Source organism: Notothenia rossii (assembly GCF_949606895.1).
Source record: "Notothenia rossii genome assembly, chromosome: 3".
Classification (NCBI taxonomy): Eukaryota; Metazoa; Chordata; class Actinopteri; order Perciformes; family Nototheniidae; genus Notothenia; species Notothenia rossii.
The window spans coordinates 37,965,596-37,985,186 of NC_136901.1; the positions used below are offsets into that span (position 1 = coordinate 37,965,596).

The 19,591-nt window shown below is 40.8% G+C and overlaps 1 protein-coding gene across 1 annotated transcript; it reads left to right on the forward strand.

Annotated features, from left to right (window-relative positions):
• Positions 1 to 12,198: 12,198 nt before the first annotated feature.
• On the forward strand, positions 12,199 to 19,364 carry LOC307034110 (alpha-2,8-sialyltransferase 8F-like). Its single transcript, XM_079672854.1, has 7 exons — positions 12,199 to 12,470; positions 13,984 to 14,058; positions 14,286 to 14,360; positions 14,852 to 14,996; positions 17,051 to 17,163; positions 17,268 to 17,360; positions 17,438 to 19,364. The coding sequence occupies exons 1-7, from the start codon at positions 12,370 to 12,372 to the stop codon at positions 17,913 to 17,915; spliced, it is 1,080 nt and encodes a 359-aa protein (XP_079528980.1). The 5' UTR covers positions 12,199 to 12,369; the 3' UTR covers positions 17,916 to 19,364.
• Positions 19,365 to 19,591: the final 227 nt, after the last annotated feature.

A 19,591-nucleotide genomic window follows, 5' to 3' on the forward strand; every position in this document is an offset into this window, starting at 1 on the left:
ACACTGAATGGGAGTGGAGCAGTAATATAAAGTTGCAGGATTAGTCTCAAGTACCTCAGCATTGTCCTTAAGTACAGTGTCTAAGTAAATGAGATACTGTCTACCGCTGTTCATTGTTCAATATTGAAATGTAAATGTGCAAGATGGTTTTCTGCCCCTCTATTCAAATGTAGCCTTTCATACGTGATGGTTTATTCATTCTCTAACTGTTGTAGAGCAGAACTATACAGTTGCAGGATTAGTCTCTTTTATATTCTACTAAAACTGAATCAAACCATAAACAAGGTGCCCAGCTAGTGGGGAACGTTCTCACAACGTTGGCTAACGTTACCTATTGGTTCTAATAAGGTTTTAAATAAACGTTTTAATCGGATGTTCAAAGAACCTTTTTAGGATGTTTATTTTTTCAAATAATGTTCCTATAAGGTTTAAGGTTAACTAAGACATAAAGTTTTAACTGCAACATTCAGAGGATGTTTTGAGGATGTTATTGAGGCCTGAGATGACAGAAAGTTTTTTTTATAAAACATTCCTTTAATGTGATATGTTAACAAAGGTGGAACGTTTTCCTTGAAACATTCTAAGAATGTGTTTTGGATGTTGTTGGGTAACATATTAAAGATGTTCTTTATAAAACGTTCCCTGAATGTTACATGATAACCAAAGAAGAACATTTTGAAAGCAACATTTGGATAATGTTTTCAGGAGGTTATTATTTTTTTATAAAATGTTCCTGTGATGCGAAATATTAACAGGGTCATGGTCAACGTCAGATTTATTTGTAGTGCGCTTTAAAAATCAAACTTGATGCATTTGTTTGAAAAGGATGTTTAAAAGAAATCTGATGTCACCACATTTTTAGAAAAAAACAATCACGTAATTCATGATATTGCATGTTTGCGTAGGCATGTCTGAGTTCCCAGCTAGACATTGTTGGTTCTAAAAACCTTTTGAGAATGTTACCATTCATTGTCCTAGGAATGGTTTCATCGAGAAGTTTTATTTTGGTTCCTAGAATGTACTTCTGAAAGGTAGGATAACGTTCTCTAAAAACATTCTTAAAATGTTTGGTGATAACATTGTTCGAACATTATACCCCAAGTGTTTTTGTTGTTTATGTACATATCTTTATTGTCATATGGATCGAATAACACTTACTGTAGAAAACCAAAGACAGACATATAGAAGAATGGACCGACTATCACTGCCCGTCCCTGAAACCCCTGTTAGTGGATTAGTGCCCCCCCCCCCCCACCTGCCTGCTGATCTGCTCTACACGGCTGGGAGCAACCTGCTCATCAGCCACACTATGAAAGCCTGCAGCCTGCACTCATTCCCTGCCGGATTGTTGCCGTGAACGGTTTGTTGCGTGCCGCTCTAGCTTTTTACCAGCATATTCTTTGACAACTTTGCCTGCTTTTGCCTCACACTAATTTTTGTGTCTTTCCCAGGAGGAATCCAAGGCCTTCCACACTCCCAAGACCAGCCAGGCCTCTCCACCCACCCTGGAACAACTGTTTCCCACTGCCGCCATAACCAACCTCCACTCCCAGCTCCCCTTTTCTAAAAAATGTTACTTTCACCAGCTGATTCCGAGTCATCCTTTTACATGTGTGAATCGAGTGGCCTGTGTTCGTCGTCCATAACATACGCCTGCACATACCATAACCCCACCACCACCATGGGCCAATCGATTCACAACATTACCCTAACCCTAACCCTAATCCTAACCCTCACACCAGATACTGACTGGTTTTCGGACCCCCCCAGACCCCCCCAATAAAGCAAAACTGCACATTTCAGAGTGGCCTTTTATTGTGGCCAGCCTAAGGCACACCTGTGCAATAATCATGCTGTCTAATCAGCATCTTGATATGCCACACCTGTGAGGTGGGATGGATTATCTCGGCAAAGGAAAAGTGCTCACTATCACAGAGTTTTTCAGATTTGTGAACAATATTTGAGAGAAATTGTTATTTTGTGTTTATAAAAAATGTTTTAGATCTTTGAATTCATCTCATGAAAAATGAGATAATTGAGAAACGGCCTCTGTCCTGCAACCAGATTATGGTTTATAGCTAAATCATGCGGGATCTTGGGTATTAGATGCTACATGTGAACTTGCGAAGGTTAATAAAGTTAAGGTTTGTTGATTCGGTAAATATTGTGGAGGAAATTCCACACAAATATAAAACAACCTGTTTGACAAGAAATGAACAAATAATAGAAGTTTAAAGCAAAGTTTTCTTATTTGATAAAGTCAATAAAAATCAAAGCATTTAACAGCGTTAATCTATTTCAGCTGAAAGGACAGAGTCTTGCACCAAAAGGTTCGTACAAGATCTGGCATCATACAACAGAAAATACAAACACTTTATACACTAGAGAGCAAGGGAAGGGGAAGGTTCTCAGCAAGGTGAATTTACATTACAGGAAGTGTTGGCCAGACGGTTGAAACTTGCATACATGTTAATTACAAACCAATGGTCGAAGACACAGCCTGCTGTCTGTTCTAAGGAAGTACAGGGGAGCACAGGGGAAGACTAGACTAAATACAAAGAAGGGTAATCAGAGGACAAGACACAGCTGGGCAGGGGAGGCAGAAACACAAGGGCGACAGGTGAACACAATCAGACAATCAGACACATGAGGGAAAACACAGGAAAGAAGACCAGACACAGGGAGAACAGAATTTCAACATAAAATCATGACAAGACAGACAACTAAGATCGTGACAGAAAAACTAGGATTGTGACAGCTTCCTTAAAGAGACTGTTTCGCCTCCCAAAAAAAGGTCACAACCACTTCAACGCCATTTCATTGACATTCCTGTTGATATTATTTATTTAGTTTCAAAGATAAAGAGGCCGTCGTTGTGTATATTTACAGACTGTTGCAAAAACTTTGAAGCTTATCAGGTTTCAAACACACAATTAAAGATGTTTGGAGTTTTATTTTAGTTACTAATTTGTATTTTTTGTCCAAGAGATGCTGATTTGAAACCGTGGTTACCTATAGTTACGGCATTTCCTATTTCTGCCGGAGAGTGGGGAGTTATTTCCAAAGCTTGCCGCTGTATTTACTCCCTTCATCTGAAAGGAGGGAGACTCATTTAGCTGTGAATGTCACTCCGTCACGGAGTGGGAGTGGGTAGGATGTGGTTTAGAATTTTGCCTGAAACTAAATATGGGTATGCGAAACGGAAAACTTGTTCAACAAGACACAGAAATACGATATTACTTTATTTGTCAGACCAAGTCTGAAATTTGACTTGCGTCACAGCAGCTCCATGTCCAACATCAACAGACAAGTATCCAGACACAATACATGAAACACAAACAACAAACATTTAACCTAACAGCACAATCAGTGAGAGAAAACATGCTCAAAGAGCCTTCAGCGTGCATTTGATCTGGGATTTAGCTCTGTGTTTACTGTGAGGATTAACTGATGCACAAAGGAGTGCATTAGGAGAGGGATTAGATGGCAGCAGTTCATATTCACTGTTCAGAACATGGTTTGGGTCAGAAATTATGTTGTTGGACAACCTCAATAGGTTGTTATGATAGGCTGAGTCATAGTCTCTGACAGGGTTGACCAACAATCTCTGAGCAGATTTTTAACAGGTGGAGCAGTTTTGATTTTAAAGCTGCTGACAACATTTGTACCAGGTAGTATTGCAGTATTGTAGAATGGACAAGATCACAGATGTAAAGAACAACAGAAGAATTTCCCTGCTTGCCCCAAAAGACCTAAGACGGCGGAGAAAATAAATTCTTTGTTTTGTCCTTTTGCACAGATATTCAATGTGATCCTTCCATGACAGCAGAAGGTCAATCATTACACAGAAAGCAGGCTACTAACTGAGTATTTGAATACAAGCTTTAGAACAAAAAACATGCTGTATTCAAAAGCCTTTCATGTATCAATACTTAAAGCTTGACACTCAGACTGTAAACTCTGTGTGTCATTTTCTTTGGTTCAATCGCCATGAACGTTTTCTGCAGTGCATCAAAAGTGTATTTGAGCTCACTGGGATAGCTCAAGTTTAGAGCCCGCACCTCTCTTTCCCTGTGGCACTCTCTGATACAAAAGAAACCCAATGCCCCTTTCTGGTATGCCTATCCTCCAACCGTCTTAAATAAATAGCTTAGTTACCCAACCCAAGTCAGTCTATGTTCAAAGCTTCCTTCAATACAAAAGCACAAATAATTTTTCTATTTTACTTAAATGAGGATACATTTAAAATAAAAAATTTTTTTATAAATAAAAGTTTAAATATTACAAATCGATAAATAGCTCCAATTGATTATTTTTAGACTGGTAAATCCATGCCATAGTAATTCTGACTGTTGGTATGCAGGGTTGTTTGTTTCAATATATGGATGACCACATTTCTGATGTGAGGCCTATCGTGACCAAAGAGTCCAGGAAACGTTAGTTATCTTTAATCTGGAGACAGCTGTCACATCCAGAGGGGATGCATTACAGTGTCGGTTGTTAAAGCACAGGTCCAAAGACTGGGCTTGCCTCTGGTGAGCAGGGTGGATAGACACTGTCCTCTGTCAGGCTTGGTTGTGAATAGTAATAATGATCCCGCTTCCATCACATTAGTATGCATGAAAAGTGACAGGTGGTGTGACAGGTCACACCTCTCCTACTCATGCTAATGAGCTAAGTCCCGCCTCCCTTTGTTTGAGGTGGATGTCACCTAGGTGTATTGCTATTGATATTTTCTTTCTTTTCTTGTGTTACTAAGATACTTTTAGACACACTTTGATGTATGCAACACTTAACAACTGGTAGAATATGAAGTACTTTGTAAGGAATTCGGTTCTCTTTTAATGGCAGTTTTTTAAAACACTTGTTCAGTTAAACAATGTATTTTTTTCTGACAACCTTACATATTTTAGTTATTTTCTGCTACCAAGATATTTTTAGATACACTTTGATGTACGCAACACTTAAAAAAGGGTATACTATGAAGTACTTTGTAAGAAATGGGGTTTTCTTTAATGGGTGCAGAACTTTAGAACTGGGTAAAATATTCATTAATTTGTAATGAATTCAGTTTCTTTTTTTGATTTTCAACATACTATTTGTACACAATGACTTCTCCATATATATATATTTTTTCTGACAAACTATACTTTTGACTTTTTCCGTAAAATCATGACAAACTATTACTTATTCTGAAATTCTACCTCTTGCTGCTTGGTTGGAAATGATAGATGAAAAAGCTTAAAGAACTTTTTTTTAAACTCTCAATTCTACAGATGACTCCCCCCATTCAACGCAATAAGTCCCTCCCTCCACTCAGCAAAGCATCTAAAACTAAGGACCCCACTAAGATGACAGTTTGAAAACTAGCTATGGATCTGAGAAAAACCAAGTCTCCCCCCGTGAGTTGCAGCCAGGAACAAACTCCTGGACTACCATCATCACCACCATTCTGGACACCCGAATCTTGCAGTACTACTGCTGCTTATTTTGCTCCTTGGGCCAAGACGTCTCTGTTTATGGACACAGTGAAATCAATGTTGGTTGATATTGTGGAGGGGGTGATACATCGGTACAGAGAAGAAATATGCAACGGATGCCGAGTCATTCACCCCGGCCAGAGGCAACACGATTGTGTGAATGACATGCCCGATTCTTTCTTCAGAATCAATTACAACGCGTTAATGAAAAGACTCTGGCTCACCGACTTCATTACTGAGATCGACCAGATTCTTATTGATAAAGACATTTTCACGGATGACTGGAGGATCCAAGGTGCTTCTGAGGCTTTTCTGCACAATCTCAAAAATTGCAGACGCCTCAAGGAGAGACTTGAAAAGATCCATGCCGAGTTGAATGGAGAAGACGAAGACTAATAACCTGCGGTTGATTGAAGCCAGGGATTTGTTTTCTCTTTTTCGATACATTGAGTTTTTTCTTTAAAGTAAAATAAAAATGGGGAACTACTATGCAAAACGCTCGGTATATATTGATCAGAATGTAGTTAATACCCTTTTAATAAGTGTGGTGATGAGGACGATTGAAAACAGAATGAGTAGTGACCCCCGTGTAAACAGAATGGCTGAAGTTTGTAAACTAGAAGACATTTTGGATATCGTTCGTTCTAGCAGTACTATTCCTGGTCATTGCGAAACGATTGTAAACGAAACATTTAAAGTGGTCCTGGAATCTTCATTTTCCGAAACATTCTGTAACATTACCGAAGAAATCAAACAAACATCAAAAGTGTATCATGTGCTCTCATTGTATGCTCTGTTTGTAGATTCAATGCATCTTTGTCTCAAAAACAGCATACACATGAATATTTTTGACTGAAGTGAAAAAACTCCATCATGATATTTCCAGTAATCTGGGGAATTCTAAGCTGGAGCCGGTCCTGGGGATGTTACAATCAGTATAACTATTGATTTTGTGTGAAAAAAAAAAAAAAAAGTAAATAGGACATTTTTTAAAAATAAAAAGTGTTTTTTACATTTAAAAACTGTTGTCTTCATTATAGCAAGGAGAGCGTGTCTGATACATGTGTATTACAGTCCTTCACATGCACTGTTGTCTTCATTATAACAAGGGGAGGATAACAGGGAAGATGTATGATACAAGTGTATTGAAACATGCGTATTATACCCCCACAGAAACACAGAAACACGGAAACAAGCTCTCCCAGCTGCACATGCCCGACTCCACCTGCAGGTGGATCACAGACTTCCTGTCTGACAGGAAGCAACACGTGAGGCTGGGGAAACACGTTTCTGACCCCCGGACCATCAGCACCGGTTCCCCTCAAGGCTGCGTTCTTTCTCCACTGCTCTCCTCCCTGTACACCAACAGTCACCAGTCTGTCAAGCTCCTGAAGTTCAGACGACACCACCCTCATCGGACTCATCTCTGGTGGGGGCGAGTCTGCCTACAGGTGGGAGATGGACCATCTGATGACCTGGTGTGGGGAAAACCACCTGGAGCTCAACGCTCTCAAAACAGTGGAGATGGTTGTGGCCTCTAAGAAGAACACAGCCTCACCCGCCCCCATCACTCTGTGTGACTCCCCAGTAACTGCTGTGGAGTCGTTCCGCTTCCTGGGCACCATCATCGCCCAGGACCTCGAATGGGAGCAGAACATCGGATCCCTCATCAAAAAAGCCCAGCAGAGGATCAGGGGCGGATCTAGACAAATATTCATGGGGTGGCAAGAGGGTGGCAGGAGAATTTGAGGGGTGGCATCCCCTGGCAGAAGCATATTCTGATTTAATCGCAGTCATATCAATCAATGTTAACTTGGAAAGCCACAATATTGATATTTTAACTCAATAACATTAGGTGAGATTATTGTGGCACATCAGTAAAGCCTTAAATATAAATATATAAGGTGGCACACGTAATTTAATGAATTTTAACTGAATGAGTTGGTTTAACTCTTAGACCAGCAGGGGTACCAAATATGCAGACTGCTGCAATAAATACATTAATTAACTGTCTCATCGATGTGTGTCTGTATGAATATGATAATATTAACAATCATAGTATTCCTATCAGCTCTCAATCACAGTTATGATTCACATCTTCAGTGTTATTATTAAATAAACTATATTTTTTGGAGGAGTTAATGATGAACGTTCCTCAAGATGCTTGCTCACCCTCCTTCAAATTTGAAAGACCAGTAATTACTATCATAATTCAAAAGAATCAAAGGAACAGTTCAGCGCCGCACAACTTCATTGCAAACAGTTACAACCTTGACTTTACATCAAAGAGAACAAACATTAAAGAAATGACTAACTGCATCAGTTAGGGTTAAAAAAAAAAAACTGTTTATTCAGCTAAAACATATACATCGCTGCAGTTATTATCCAGTGGAATGCCCGTACCTACTGGCCTAGTTAAATCAAAGTGCTTACTTTTTTTTGGCTGGGCAGTGAAGTTTTACACACCGTCTTATTTGACTTTCTCAGGACTTGAAACTGTTTTTTGGGGGCAGACCCCCACAAAGAAGAAACATATATTTATGTAAGGTCATCATCTTAACAGTTTATTATTCTCATCGACTCATCCGTGAGCAGAGCATCAAGTTGGCATGCCTATAACAGCTGAATGTGGCGATTACCATCTTGATCAGCAAAACGCCACACAAACTTAATAAGATTTAAAGCTATGGTGCGTTTTGATTCAATGCTGAGTACAGCCAAACTTGACAGGCTCTTCTCTGTCATAGCAGACCGCAAACAGTTGCAGCGCCAGAGTATTTGTGTTGCGTAATCTATGGTGGGGCTGCTAACCCATACAGTGGTGGGGCTCAAGTCAGTATTTGCAATGTAATTACATACACGCTCCCCTTGACAGTGAAACGCCACGCGTGAGGTTTATTTCCCTGTCTCAATCCAAATTAAACTGTATGAAATAAAAAAGGCACATTTGTCTTGTATTAAATGAAAAAGGGCGACCTGGAGCCAATCCTGCAATTTCCCCACAGGTGAAAGAGTTGAAAACCCAACCCCTGCAGGGGGGTCTGGGGGGATTCTCCCCCAGGAGATTTTTTGAAATACTAACGTCAAATACACATTATGGTGCTCTCTTAAGAAGAAAAATAAATAAATATATATTACTACACGACGTATTTAAAAAAATGAATGTCATTTTAGTTTTTTGTTACTTTGTTCTGAAAGCTGAACCTGCTGCTCCTCACAGAGGCTGTGTGAATTACTTTACATTGTGGATAAGGGTGGATAGCCCCCATTGTTCTGTGTGTCAAAATGAAAGACAGCCCACACACCTATCAATCATCAAACCGTGGGGTCTTATAGTTGTAACAATGAATATCGAGATGGACTACAGCAAAAGTATTCTCCGTCGGGACTTCCTGCAACAACACCACGCCGTTATCGTGATTCTGATTGGCCAGAAGACATTATCAAAGATGTTCTATTGAGAAGACGATCACTACGTGACAAAAGTTTTCAAAACCGTTTCTAGTCTTCGTTATTTCCAGACAAGTGGCTACTGAAATCAATCTTACTAACTGCTGTCTGTGCAATTTAATCCGCACGAGTTGGCAGACTTTATTTTGCTTACTTTAACATCATGTTTCATGGTGGGGCTAAGCCATTTAATGGTATGGCTGTAGCATACCCCAGCCATACCCTGACTGCAAATACCTCATTCCTTCTGTCTACTTGTATCCGAAATGCTTCTCGTTTTGCGCTGCCCTCCCGTTCAAATGAAATCGCAGGGGGGGGAGGAGGGGTTACAAGGCTCGCGTCTTGTGCTGCATTCACTTGCACTCGGACATTAGAGATTTTCTCTAATAAATGTCCGATGAGCCACAACTTTTCTTTCAAAACAAAGCTGCCAAATGGGGTGGCAGCTGGGGTGGCAAGGCATTTTTCTGAGGTGGCAGCTGCCACCCCGTGCCACCCCGTAGAACCGCCACTGCAGAGGATGTTCTTCCTGAGGCAGCTGAAGAAATTCAACCTGCCAAAGACGATGATGGTGAACTTCTACACCTCCATCATGGAGTCCATCCTCACCTCTTCCATCACCATCTGGTACGCTGCAGCCACAGCCAACGATAAGGGCAGGCTGCAGCGCGTCATCCGCTCTGCAGAGTGGGTGATCGGCTGCAATCTGCCATCCCTCCACGACCTGCACGCCTCCAGGACCCTGAGGCGGGCAGGGAAGATAGTGGCCGACCCCTCCCACCCTGGTCACAAACTATTCACTCCCCACTGGCAGGAGACTGCGCTCCATCAGGACCAGAACCTCTCTCCATCAGGACCAGAACCTCTCTCCATCAGGACCAAAGCCTCTCTCCATCAGGACCAGAACCTCTCTCTATCAGGACCAAAACCTCTCTCTATCAGGACCAAAACCTCTCTCCATCAGGACCAAAACCTCTCTCCATCAGGACCAGAACATCTCTCCATCAGGACCAGAACCTCTCTCTATCAGGACCAGAACCTCTCTCCATCAGGACCAAAGCCTCTCTCCATCAGGACCAGAACCTCTCTCTATCAGGACCAAAACCTCTCTCCAAAAGGACCAAAACCTCTCTCCATCAGGACCAGAACCTAGAGGACCAAAACCTCTCTCCATCAGGACCAGAACCTTTCTCCATCAGGACCAAAGCCTCTCTCCATCAGGACCAAAACCTCTCTCCATCAGGACCAGAACCTCTCTCCATCAGGACCAAAACCTCTCTCCATCAGGACCAGAACCTCTCTCCATCAGGACCAAAACCTCTCTCCATCAGGACCAGAACATCTCTCTATCAGGACCAGAACCTCTCTCCATCAGGACCAAAGCCTCTCTCCATCAGGACCAGAACCTCTCTCTATCAGGACCAAAACCTCTCTCCAAAAGGACCAAAACCTCTCTCCATCAGGACCAGAACCTCTCTCCATCAGGACCAGAACCTCTCTCCATCAGGACCAGAACCTCTCTCCATCAGGACCAAAACCTCTCTCCACCAGGACCAGAACCTCTCTCCATCAGGACCAAAACCTCTCTCCATCAGGACCAGAACCTCTCTCCATCAGGACCAAAACCTTTCTCCATCAGGACCAAAGCCTCTCTCCATCAGGACCAGAACCTCTCTCCATCAGGACCAGAACCTCTCTCCATCAGGACCAAAACCTCTCTCTATCAGGACCAGAACCTCTCTCTATCAGGACCAAAACCTCTCTCCAAAAGGACCAAAACCTCTCTCCATCAGGACCAGAACCTCTCTCCATCAGGACCAGAACCTCTCTCCATCAGGACCAAAACCTCTCTCCACCAGGACCAAAACCTCTCTCCATCAGGACCAGAACCTCTCTCCATCAGGACCAGAACCTTTCTCCATCAGGACCAGAACCTTTCTCCATCAGGACCAAAGCCTCTCTCCATCAGGACCAAAACCTCTCTCCATCAGGACCAGAACCTCTCTCCATCAGGACCAGAACCTCTCCCCACCTCAACAAGGCCCCCCCCCCACTGACACTTTACCTCAGCCACAACGCAGACTCTATGCATTATATAATGGAGATCACAGGATGGTAAATAATACAAATAATGTATGTATGCACCACGACACCTAGTCAAATTCCTCGTACGTGTGAACCTACCTGGCAATAAACCAGTTTCTGATTCTGATCTTTTTGTCCTCTAGGTTGCACTGCCACGTCTACTGTAGCGCAGAATGGACAGAGGAAACATGATTGGGCTTAAGGTTCTTTGCAGCCAACAAACATTCTCCTACAAACTTGGGATAGGAGGGTGAGTGAACAAGTTATCCATTGGTTGGAACCTACCATTGTTATACGTACTAAATCCTGCACACTGCTCCTTCAAATTGACAATGTGAACATATGTTGCCATTTTGTAATTTCTGTTATTTTCAGTTGAGAATGTTTCAAAGTACTTTCAAAAAATTCAACTTACTTTTTGTTTCTACTGTTTATAAGTATGATGTTTAAATATGAAATGTTGTATTCATTAGTTGTACTATAATTCTACAAATAATTTTATATTTGAAGTTTTCAGAGTAATTGCTTCCTACAGAACATTTTGGGATGTCATTTTATTGAACCTGTTTGATTGGAAAATGTTAGAAAAAAGGTGTAAAATAACAGTATTCTAGCTGTAGAACTTTAGGTTCTGTATTTATTTTAGTGTTTGATCATACAAATCTAATAAAAAAAAATCTAAAAAACATCAGAACTTCATTTAAGGTATTTGAATGTAACATTGTAAGACAATGGATTTTGAAAAGAGAGGACATTTCTGTATACTAATTGCTTTTGCACTTTATTTCAGTTAAAGTATTTTTACTTTAATTTTATGGTTTTTGTTTGGCAGCTGCTGCTGTCTGGTTTTTTGCCCGTAGAAGTGTTAGTGCTGTACTTTTATTAAAAGGTTATTGACTGTAAAAAGAGCAGATAAATCTGTAAAATTACAGTGTTTTCCTGTAAAATCTTTAAGGACAATTCCCGTAAATTAATGGCTTATTTACTTTATTTGAGTTAAAGTATTTTACTTTAATTTAAGGGTTTTTATTTGGCAGCCGCTGCTGCCAGTACTTTGACTGTTTTTTTTACAGTGTGTGTTCAAAGAAATGAGGGAGGGATATATAAAAAATGGGTGGATCAAATAGACAATAAAGTAGGAGAACAAGCACATCAGCTCTTAGAACCATCTGACACCGACGCAAACAGGACCAGGGGAAAGACGAAGTGCAAAGAAGACAGAGGACTTGTCTTGACAAAGAGGCAGAATATAGGCGACAAACTGAGGAGAGAGCAGAGAATCCAAAGTTTGATATCTAGATACAAGGTGTGTGTGGACAGGAGGGGACGAGTGAGTTTGCAGAAAGAGATCAGGATGAAGCAACACCATGAGAAGTTATCCGTCCCTTTGATGCTCATTTTCCTCTGTTTGGGGAGCCTGATGATCACTGCCCTCTGGATCATTGTGGACAACAGGTAAGCGTGTCAGTAACCAATGTGGAACAGGTTTTTTGCTTACCCAGATATTATCAGACACAAGTACGAGCAAAAAATAGGACTCAAGAGCACAACCAGGCAAAAAGGTCTTTAGTCAAGCGTTTAATCCAAAAGGTAAAAATAAAAAGGGCAATGATCAAAAAATGTACTGACTGGAAGTAACGAAAAACAACCAACTAAGTTGGCGGAAAACTACTAAAGAAACAACAAAGAAAAAAACCAACTAGGTTGGTACAAATGCCAAGCAGCGAGAACAATAGCTTAGGTCAGGAGGGAAACATGGAGCACTCTCTGCTATACAGACAAGACGAACTGGCACTGACCAAGGAAAGGTTCCCCCCCCACTCCCCTCCCTCCAGGTAGGAGGATATTTTTCTCACAAGGCATCATTTGTTTTAGTTGTTAAAGGTGGGGTATGTAATTTATTTCAGAAACACTTTTTATAATAGAAATAGAATCTCACAGAAATGTATTAAAATCACATACAGAACAATTAGTTAAAACATATTAGAATTCTGAAAAATGTCTTTGAAAAACAGGAACAATTATAATGTTTCTTACAAAGAACTCCTGTTGCTTTCCAGTATACAGAGCCCAGGTGAGACAAAGATAAACAATGACACTCTTCTGTGTGTTATCTGATGGCTTACCTCACTTGTGTCTCTCTGCTTGCCAACTAACACTCTGACACTTATTCAACATGTTCAGCTTGGCTTATCAGACCTCTTTGGATAGTTGATCATCTTGGCAGTGATAAACATCTAGTATGTTCAAAGGCTTATCTGCCACATGCTTTAAGCTGAAGTACTTCCAATGAAAAATGAGGGTATACAAAGAACTGTGAACACAGAAAGATTTCCTTATCAACAAAGTTCCTAGGTGCTATATATGTTTTGAGAGTTTGGTAAATATGTATTTATAAACATTGGCACATTTTGAGATCTGATCCCCCTCTTAAAAATAATTGTAAAAGGTCTTCCTAAAGATGTGTTCAAAGGCCCCTTAACTCAAGACAAAGGCAGCTGAAATCTGCAATTCAGTGAGGCAAGACTCCCAGTGGCATCTGTTAGATACATTGGCATCAAGCAAGGTAGTTCTCTTATTTTAGCGTCCTTTTATTGCAAAGATGTGATTATAATTTTACTGACCTGACTCTCACACTCAGAGGTTTCTGAATTATTTTCCTAAGTACGATTTTCTTCCTCAGTGTGATTTGATCAAGATCACTTTTATAATGTTCAACGTTTTGTAAATTAATCCAAAATGCATTCGTTTTTTCTTACTTAATGCAATGTTTTTTTAACATATCTGAAGTGGTTTCTTATACATGCGGTGCTGAACACGATGATTTGTGTTTTGCATTACAGTATTTGTGGACTTTTGTTTAATTGTTGTTTTAGATAAACCACACCTGCCATCATAGAGCTCATTTGCCTTTTGGTGTGCACTATGTTTACATGAATGTGCTGTTTCTCTCTTGTTTGCTGCACAGCCATGTTGTACCAAGTGGACCACCTTCACCCAAGGAAATCCCCCTTTGGCCCTCTGACCTTTGCACAGGATGCAGGTGAGAGCAAACACTGTCCATGCTTCTCCTTGAAGGGATCTTTCTGTCAATGTCTTAGTCAGAACAATTCGTGTGTGTGTGTGTGTGTGTGTGTGTGTGTGTATGTGTGTGTGTGTGTGTGTGTGTGTGTGTGTGTGTGTGTGTGTGTGTGTGTGTGTGTGTGTGTGTGTGTGTGTGTGTGTGTGTGTGTGTGTGTGTGTGTGTGTGTGTGTGTGTGTGTGTGTCAGGAAGCTCATTGAAGACGTAAGAGGACGCTACTCAAAAACTTGGAAGAAGCAAGAAGATAATTACAGAGACCTCAGGTAATTGTATTTTTTTACATTTTCTTTAAAGTGTTGGCAAAAAGGTTTTGGCCCCGAATTGCAATTAATAGTCCATGCAAGCAAAGATGTACTGTTTCTCAGGGGAAGATTATAAATGCTAAACATTGTCACAGTTTGGGACTATTCAGTGAGTTGGTTTTAAAAATAGTTAGAAGCGATCAATGAAGCAACGCCTAAGAGTGCCACATCATTCAACAACTTGCAAATGAATCCATTGGTTTTCTTATGTAATCAAAAATCTTAACAAATGTATAGCACGAGTCAGAGAGTAAAACAGAGGGACTTCGCCTGAAGATAACATTAACTCACCTTGATGATTATGTTATAAAAATCCTTATGAGAAAGAAAATATGTTTCATATATAATCTGAACAAATTACCACTTACTGTGTTTGGCAAATTATAAAGCTTTCTGTTCAACAAAACTCCTGACTTGGATGTTTTTTTAACAAAGTCTTTGTGTTACCCCAGCTCTCAGCTGAGAAGTCAGGTCCAGGGATTTGACAAGGCCATCATTACCCAGGCCAACACTCCACTGGGATCAAAGGTTGAGTACGCTCGACAAAGCCAGAAGACCTTCAGGGTGACTGCAAATATTTTCAGCACCTTCATAAAGGTATGTCGTTTTTCATTCATGGATAGTATCACAGCATCTTCAGCTTGTTGTCTTTTTTTCTCCTTCAACTTCTCAGAGATTATAAATCACGTGTTTAGTTACATGTTACTGTTTGATACAAACAACCACTGATGACCACCCTTTTACAAACACATACACTCACACACACACACACACACACACACACACACACACACACACACACACACACACACACACACACACACACACACACACACACACACACACACACACACACACACACACACACACACATACACACACACACACACACACACACACACACACACACACACACGCACACACACACACACACACACACATAATTATGATTTGTTATAAATAAAATAAATAGGGGGGCGAAATACATAGATTTCTGGTGAGGACCTCTTGATCTGACGAATGCTCCAAAATACCTTGCAATCTTATTACAAAATACAGCATCACGTGCTTTTAATCATATATTTGCATATTTGTAAACATTTGAAATAATTTCAGTTGAAAATAAACGCTAGGATAATGAACTGGTACTGACTCAGATGAACATTTTCATTTATTCTCTACTTTTTAACTGTCTTCACTCCAGAAAAAAGGGCATCCGTACCTAGGCCCAGGACCGGACTGGGACAATAAGTCAGGCCAGGAATTATACACCCAGCCAGGCCACTACCAGTTTTCTTTTGTGCCATTTTCCTGGATTTATTTGTCAATATTTACAGTGTTGCTGCCCATAGTGATAGCCCTAAACTTTAAATCTACTACCCCAGAATAAACATATGGACATGGGTTACTAATTAAAAAAAATTGCAAATCTATTTAGGAACCTGTCCATGTGAAGATATTTAAAGTGGAGGTGGACCTCAAATCCTCTAGGGGGGTCTGGGGGCATGCTCCCCCGGTAAGAAGCGAAGCGTGACGTCACAATCAAAGTGAATGGCAGAAGCGTTGAAGCTTCAACGCACGCCGCTGTGTGGACGGGGCGTTCCGGCCAGGCGCGCTAGGGCTGGCGGTCACTCTGGGAATATTTTGGATTTAAGTCGAATCAACGAGGCGAACCTACGGACTTGAATGACTCGGTATGTCGCATTTGTTTTAAAGACGTAGCAACAAAAGCTAGCAATAGGACCAACCTTAAACTGCACCTGAAACACAACCACCCCATTCCGTTTTTCCCAGCTGGGAGCAAACACGGCAGCTGGAGATGGAGAGCCCTCACCTTCCCGATTTACTTTATTTAAAAAAAAAAAGATTTACTAATGCATTTTCACAAATGCAATTGCGTGTTTTGGCCACAAGAGAGCTCTGTTTTCCAGCCTGAGTCTATTTCATTTATTGTTTTGGTTGTGTGTGATTTATTTAATTAATCTTTTATAATTTAATTAATTTGTTTTATTTATTATATATAATTTACATATTTAAATATTATTTCACATTTCTTTTGCAATGTTAGAGAAAAAACGATGTAATTGGATTATTATTATATATTGTCATTATGTCGTCTAAAATGGTTTATCGCAATAATTTCCGGGAAAATGTATCGTCCAACAACATTTATTATCATGACAGGCCTATCCGTACCCTATCTAGGACAACACCAGGCTACAAGGTTTGCATTCATTTTGATATCAACTGTCTGATCCATGGAGACAACAACTTGTCAGGCTCCAAATCAGGCCAAGGGGCGTAACGTTGGGGACCAATGGCCCCTTGCACACCTCCAACGCCCCTACTACCTGCGCCCTTGCTCAAACAGCAGCTTCAAACTAAGTCTTCATTTTGATCTCAGATACAATATTTTAAATAATTATATGCTGTTGTAGAAAATAATGTAGGAAATCAATAACGCATCTCAAACACCTCAATTGTACATTAAATAAATACTCACACATGTGACACATGTTGGTACTGTTGTAGGGGATTTGCAAACAAGATCCAGACAAAGATCCCCATGGCTCTTGCTCATTCACAAACATTATATAATCATATGCATGTTATTGTTCTGTAATACATGTTTTTATTGGTTTTATTTCCAGGAGAATCCATTTCCAAAGAAAAAATTTGACACGTGTGCTGTTGTTGGGAACTCAGGGATTCTGACAAACAGCAGCTGTGGAGAGAGGATTGATTCGGCTCAGTTTGTTATCAGGTGAGAAAGATGTCAAGATCAGAGGACTGAAAGACTAATTGCGACATAAATCCACAGAATAATTCCAAATAATAATTTATGACGCGTCTGTTATGCCTTTTCAGGTGCAACCTACCTTCTTTGGGAAAAGAATATGAGAAACATGTGGGCACCAAGACTGACATTGTGACAGCCAACCCAAGCATTTTGCAGAATGAGTGAGTAAATAAACGAGTCTCACTGCACCAATAGAGTATTCCCTTGGTGTTGTTGCTTGAAATCTTTTTATTTTCAGGCATGGAAATCTAATGGGGCCACGCCTTCCATTGGTGGTGAGGCTACATAGCTACGGCAAATCCATTATGGTTCTTTCCCCCTTCTCCTACCCAGGCCACACTGCAACATGCCTGAGGGCGGTATACAGCATTAGGGACTCGGGAAGTCCCATTCAGCCCGTGTTCTTCAACCCTGATTACTTCCGGAGTCTGAGAGACTTCTGGCGCTCCAGAGGCATAACCAGAGGCCTACTCAGCAGCGGCTTACAGATGGTTAACATAGCGCTGGAACTATGTGCCAACGTGGATGTGTACGGTTTCTGGCCCTTCAGTATTCATCCAATTGATCTCCATCCGTTGAAAAACCACTACTTTGATGATAAAAAAGCTAAATGGATTGTCCACTTCATGCCGGATGAGTTTGACCTCTTGTTGCGGCTGCACAGTCAAGGTGTGCTCAGGCTTCACCTGGGGAACTGTGGACCGGGTACAAATTAGTTCCCAGGTCCAGAGATAGAGGAGACTGGGCATCTGGAGAATTGGGACATTTCCTGGTGGACTGAGGGTTGACCTCAGAATTTGTCTCTAAACTACTGTATGCCTTTTCAATCCAATCCACTCACTCTCCCCCAATATCAGCTCCTAGACCCGCAGAGCAGAGGGCTAAACCAGAAAGTGCAAAATAATATATTGTCACTTAGACCAATTAATACATTTGATATTAATTAGGATCTCAACTTTGATAACAAATAATTAGTATTGTCATTTTGGCCATAATAATAGTCATAATCAGCTTTTACTTTTTCCAGCAAAATTGCAAGGACATGGTAATCGGAAATATAACTTTCAGTCATGGAAAGGTTTTGATATTTGAAAAGATGTGTGTTTACTGACATATTGTGAGATGTAAAGGAATTTCAGTTAGATACAAATACACAGTGGTGGCTTGGAAGTGGGAATATTTAACAGCTAATATTGATATGGGTGTATAGTTTCTGTTACTTTGCTTGATGATTGGATACAAGACCATCACTTGGGCCTTTGAACTGTGTTTCCCGCCTTATTTGTATTTGCTATGATTAGGGTACTACTTTGTAACATAACATTACAAGATTGATTTTTATTATTACATGATATGCTTATTGTGCTCATGAATCATGATATGTTGCTATGACTTTGGAATAAATAAACACAATCACCAATCCCAGGTTCTGATGGGTTGGATACGAAACGAAAGGAAAAGTTATAGAAGAGAGTTTAGCTGCTTAGAAATGTTGCAAAGACCAGGTGCAGACACTGTAGAGACAAAGAGTTATTGAAAACAGGAGATCGCCCTGGCCTTGAACAGTGTATGTGAGCTCCTCGCCTACACATAACTGGGAACTAGTATAATGGAAGATTCCCAATATCTATTGCAAAGCAGCTTCAGCAAAACAAATTACGTAGGATAGCAACTGGGAGGCCGGCCGAATGCTGATTGGAGTTCGTGTTGCCAAGAGACTTTGTCTAAGTCTGTGCACCAACCAGGGAGGCCAAAGTCTAAACCACGGTCCTCCCCATCTAGTCTCAACCAATCATAAATGTACGGGCAGAGGCCTGAATAATGAAATTGTATGCACGAACGAGGTTTCAAGGCTTTTTTCCGGAAAAAGGAGCCTCATCCCAATACCCCTCCTCGACTCCTCTCTTCCCCTCCTCAGGGACTTGACCCGGAAATCGATCAAGACACGCCATTTTGAAGGACTTCCCAATAGAGAGGCGAAGTCCCGCCCATCTACTTCCGACCCATGGGACCCCGGAAGCGGAAAATTATACATTGACGTCAATGGAGAGAGAAAAGTCATCTTTCGATCCCGTTTGAATTGTGCCACGAATGACACATATGATGTTTGTCAAATTAAAATAACATTTTGCAAGTCAAAAAAATAAAAATGTGTCGTAAAACTGTGAAGTTACAATTTTTTTTGTGTGAAACCGCTCAGTGAACTACAGGTCTCTGGTCTCGCACAATACGCGTCACCATCACAAAGATGGCTGTCACGTTAGTAAATTTCACCTGTTTCTTTCAGAATGAGGCGAAAAAGTATAAAACGAGGTGAAAATCACTACAAGTCTGGGCATGTTGAGAGCTGTACATACACGAAAGGGAGCGGTTCTGTAAGAGCCAGCATGCG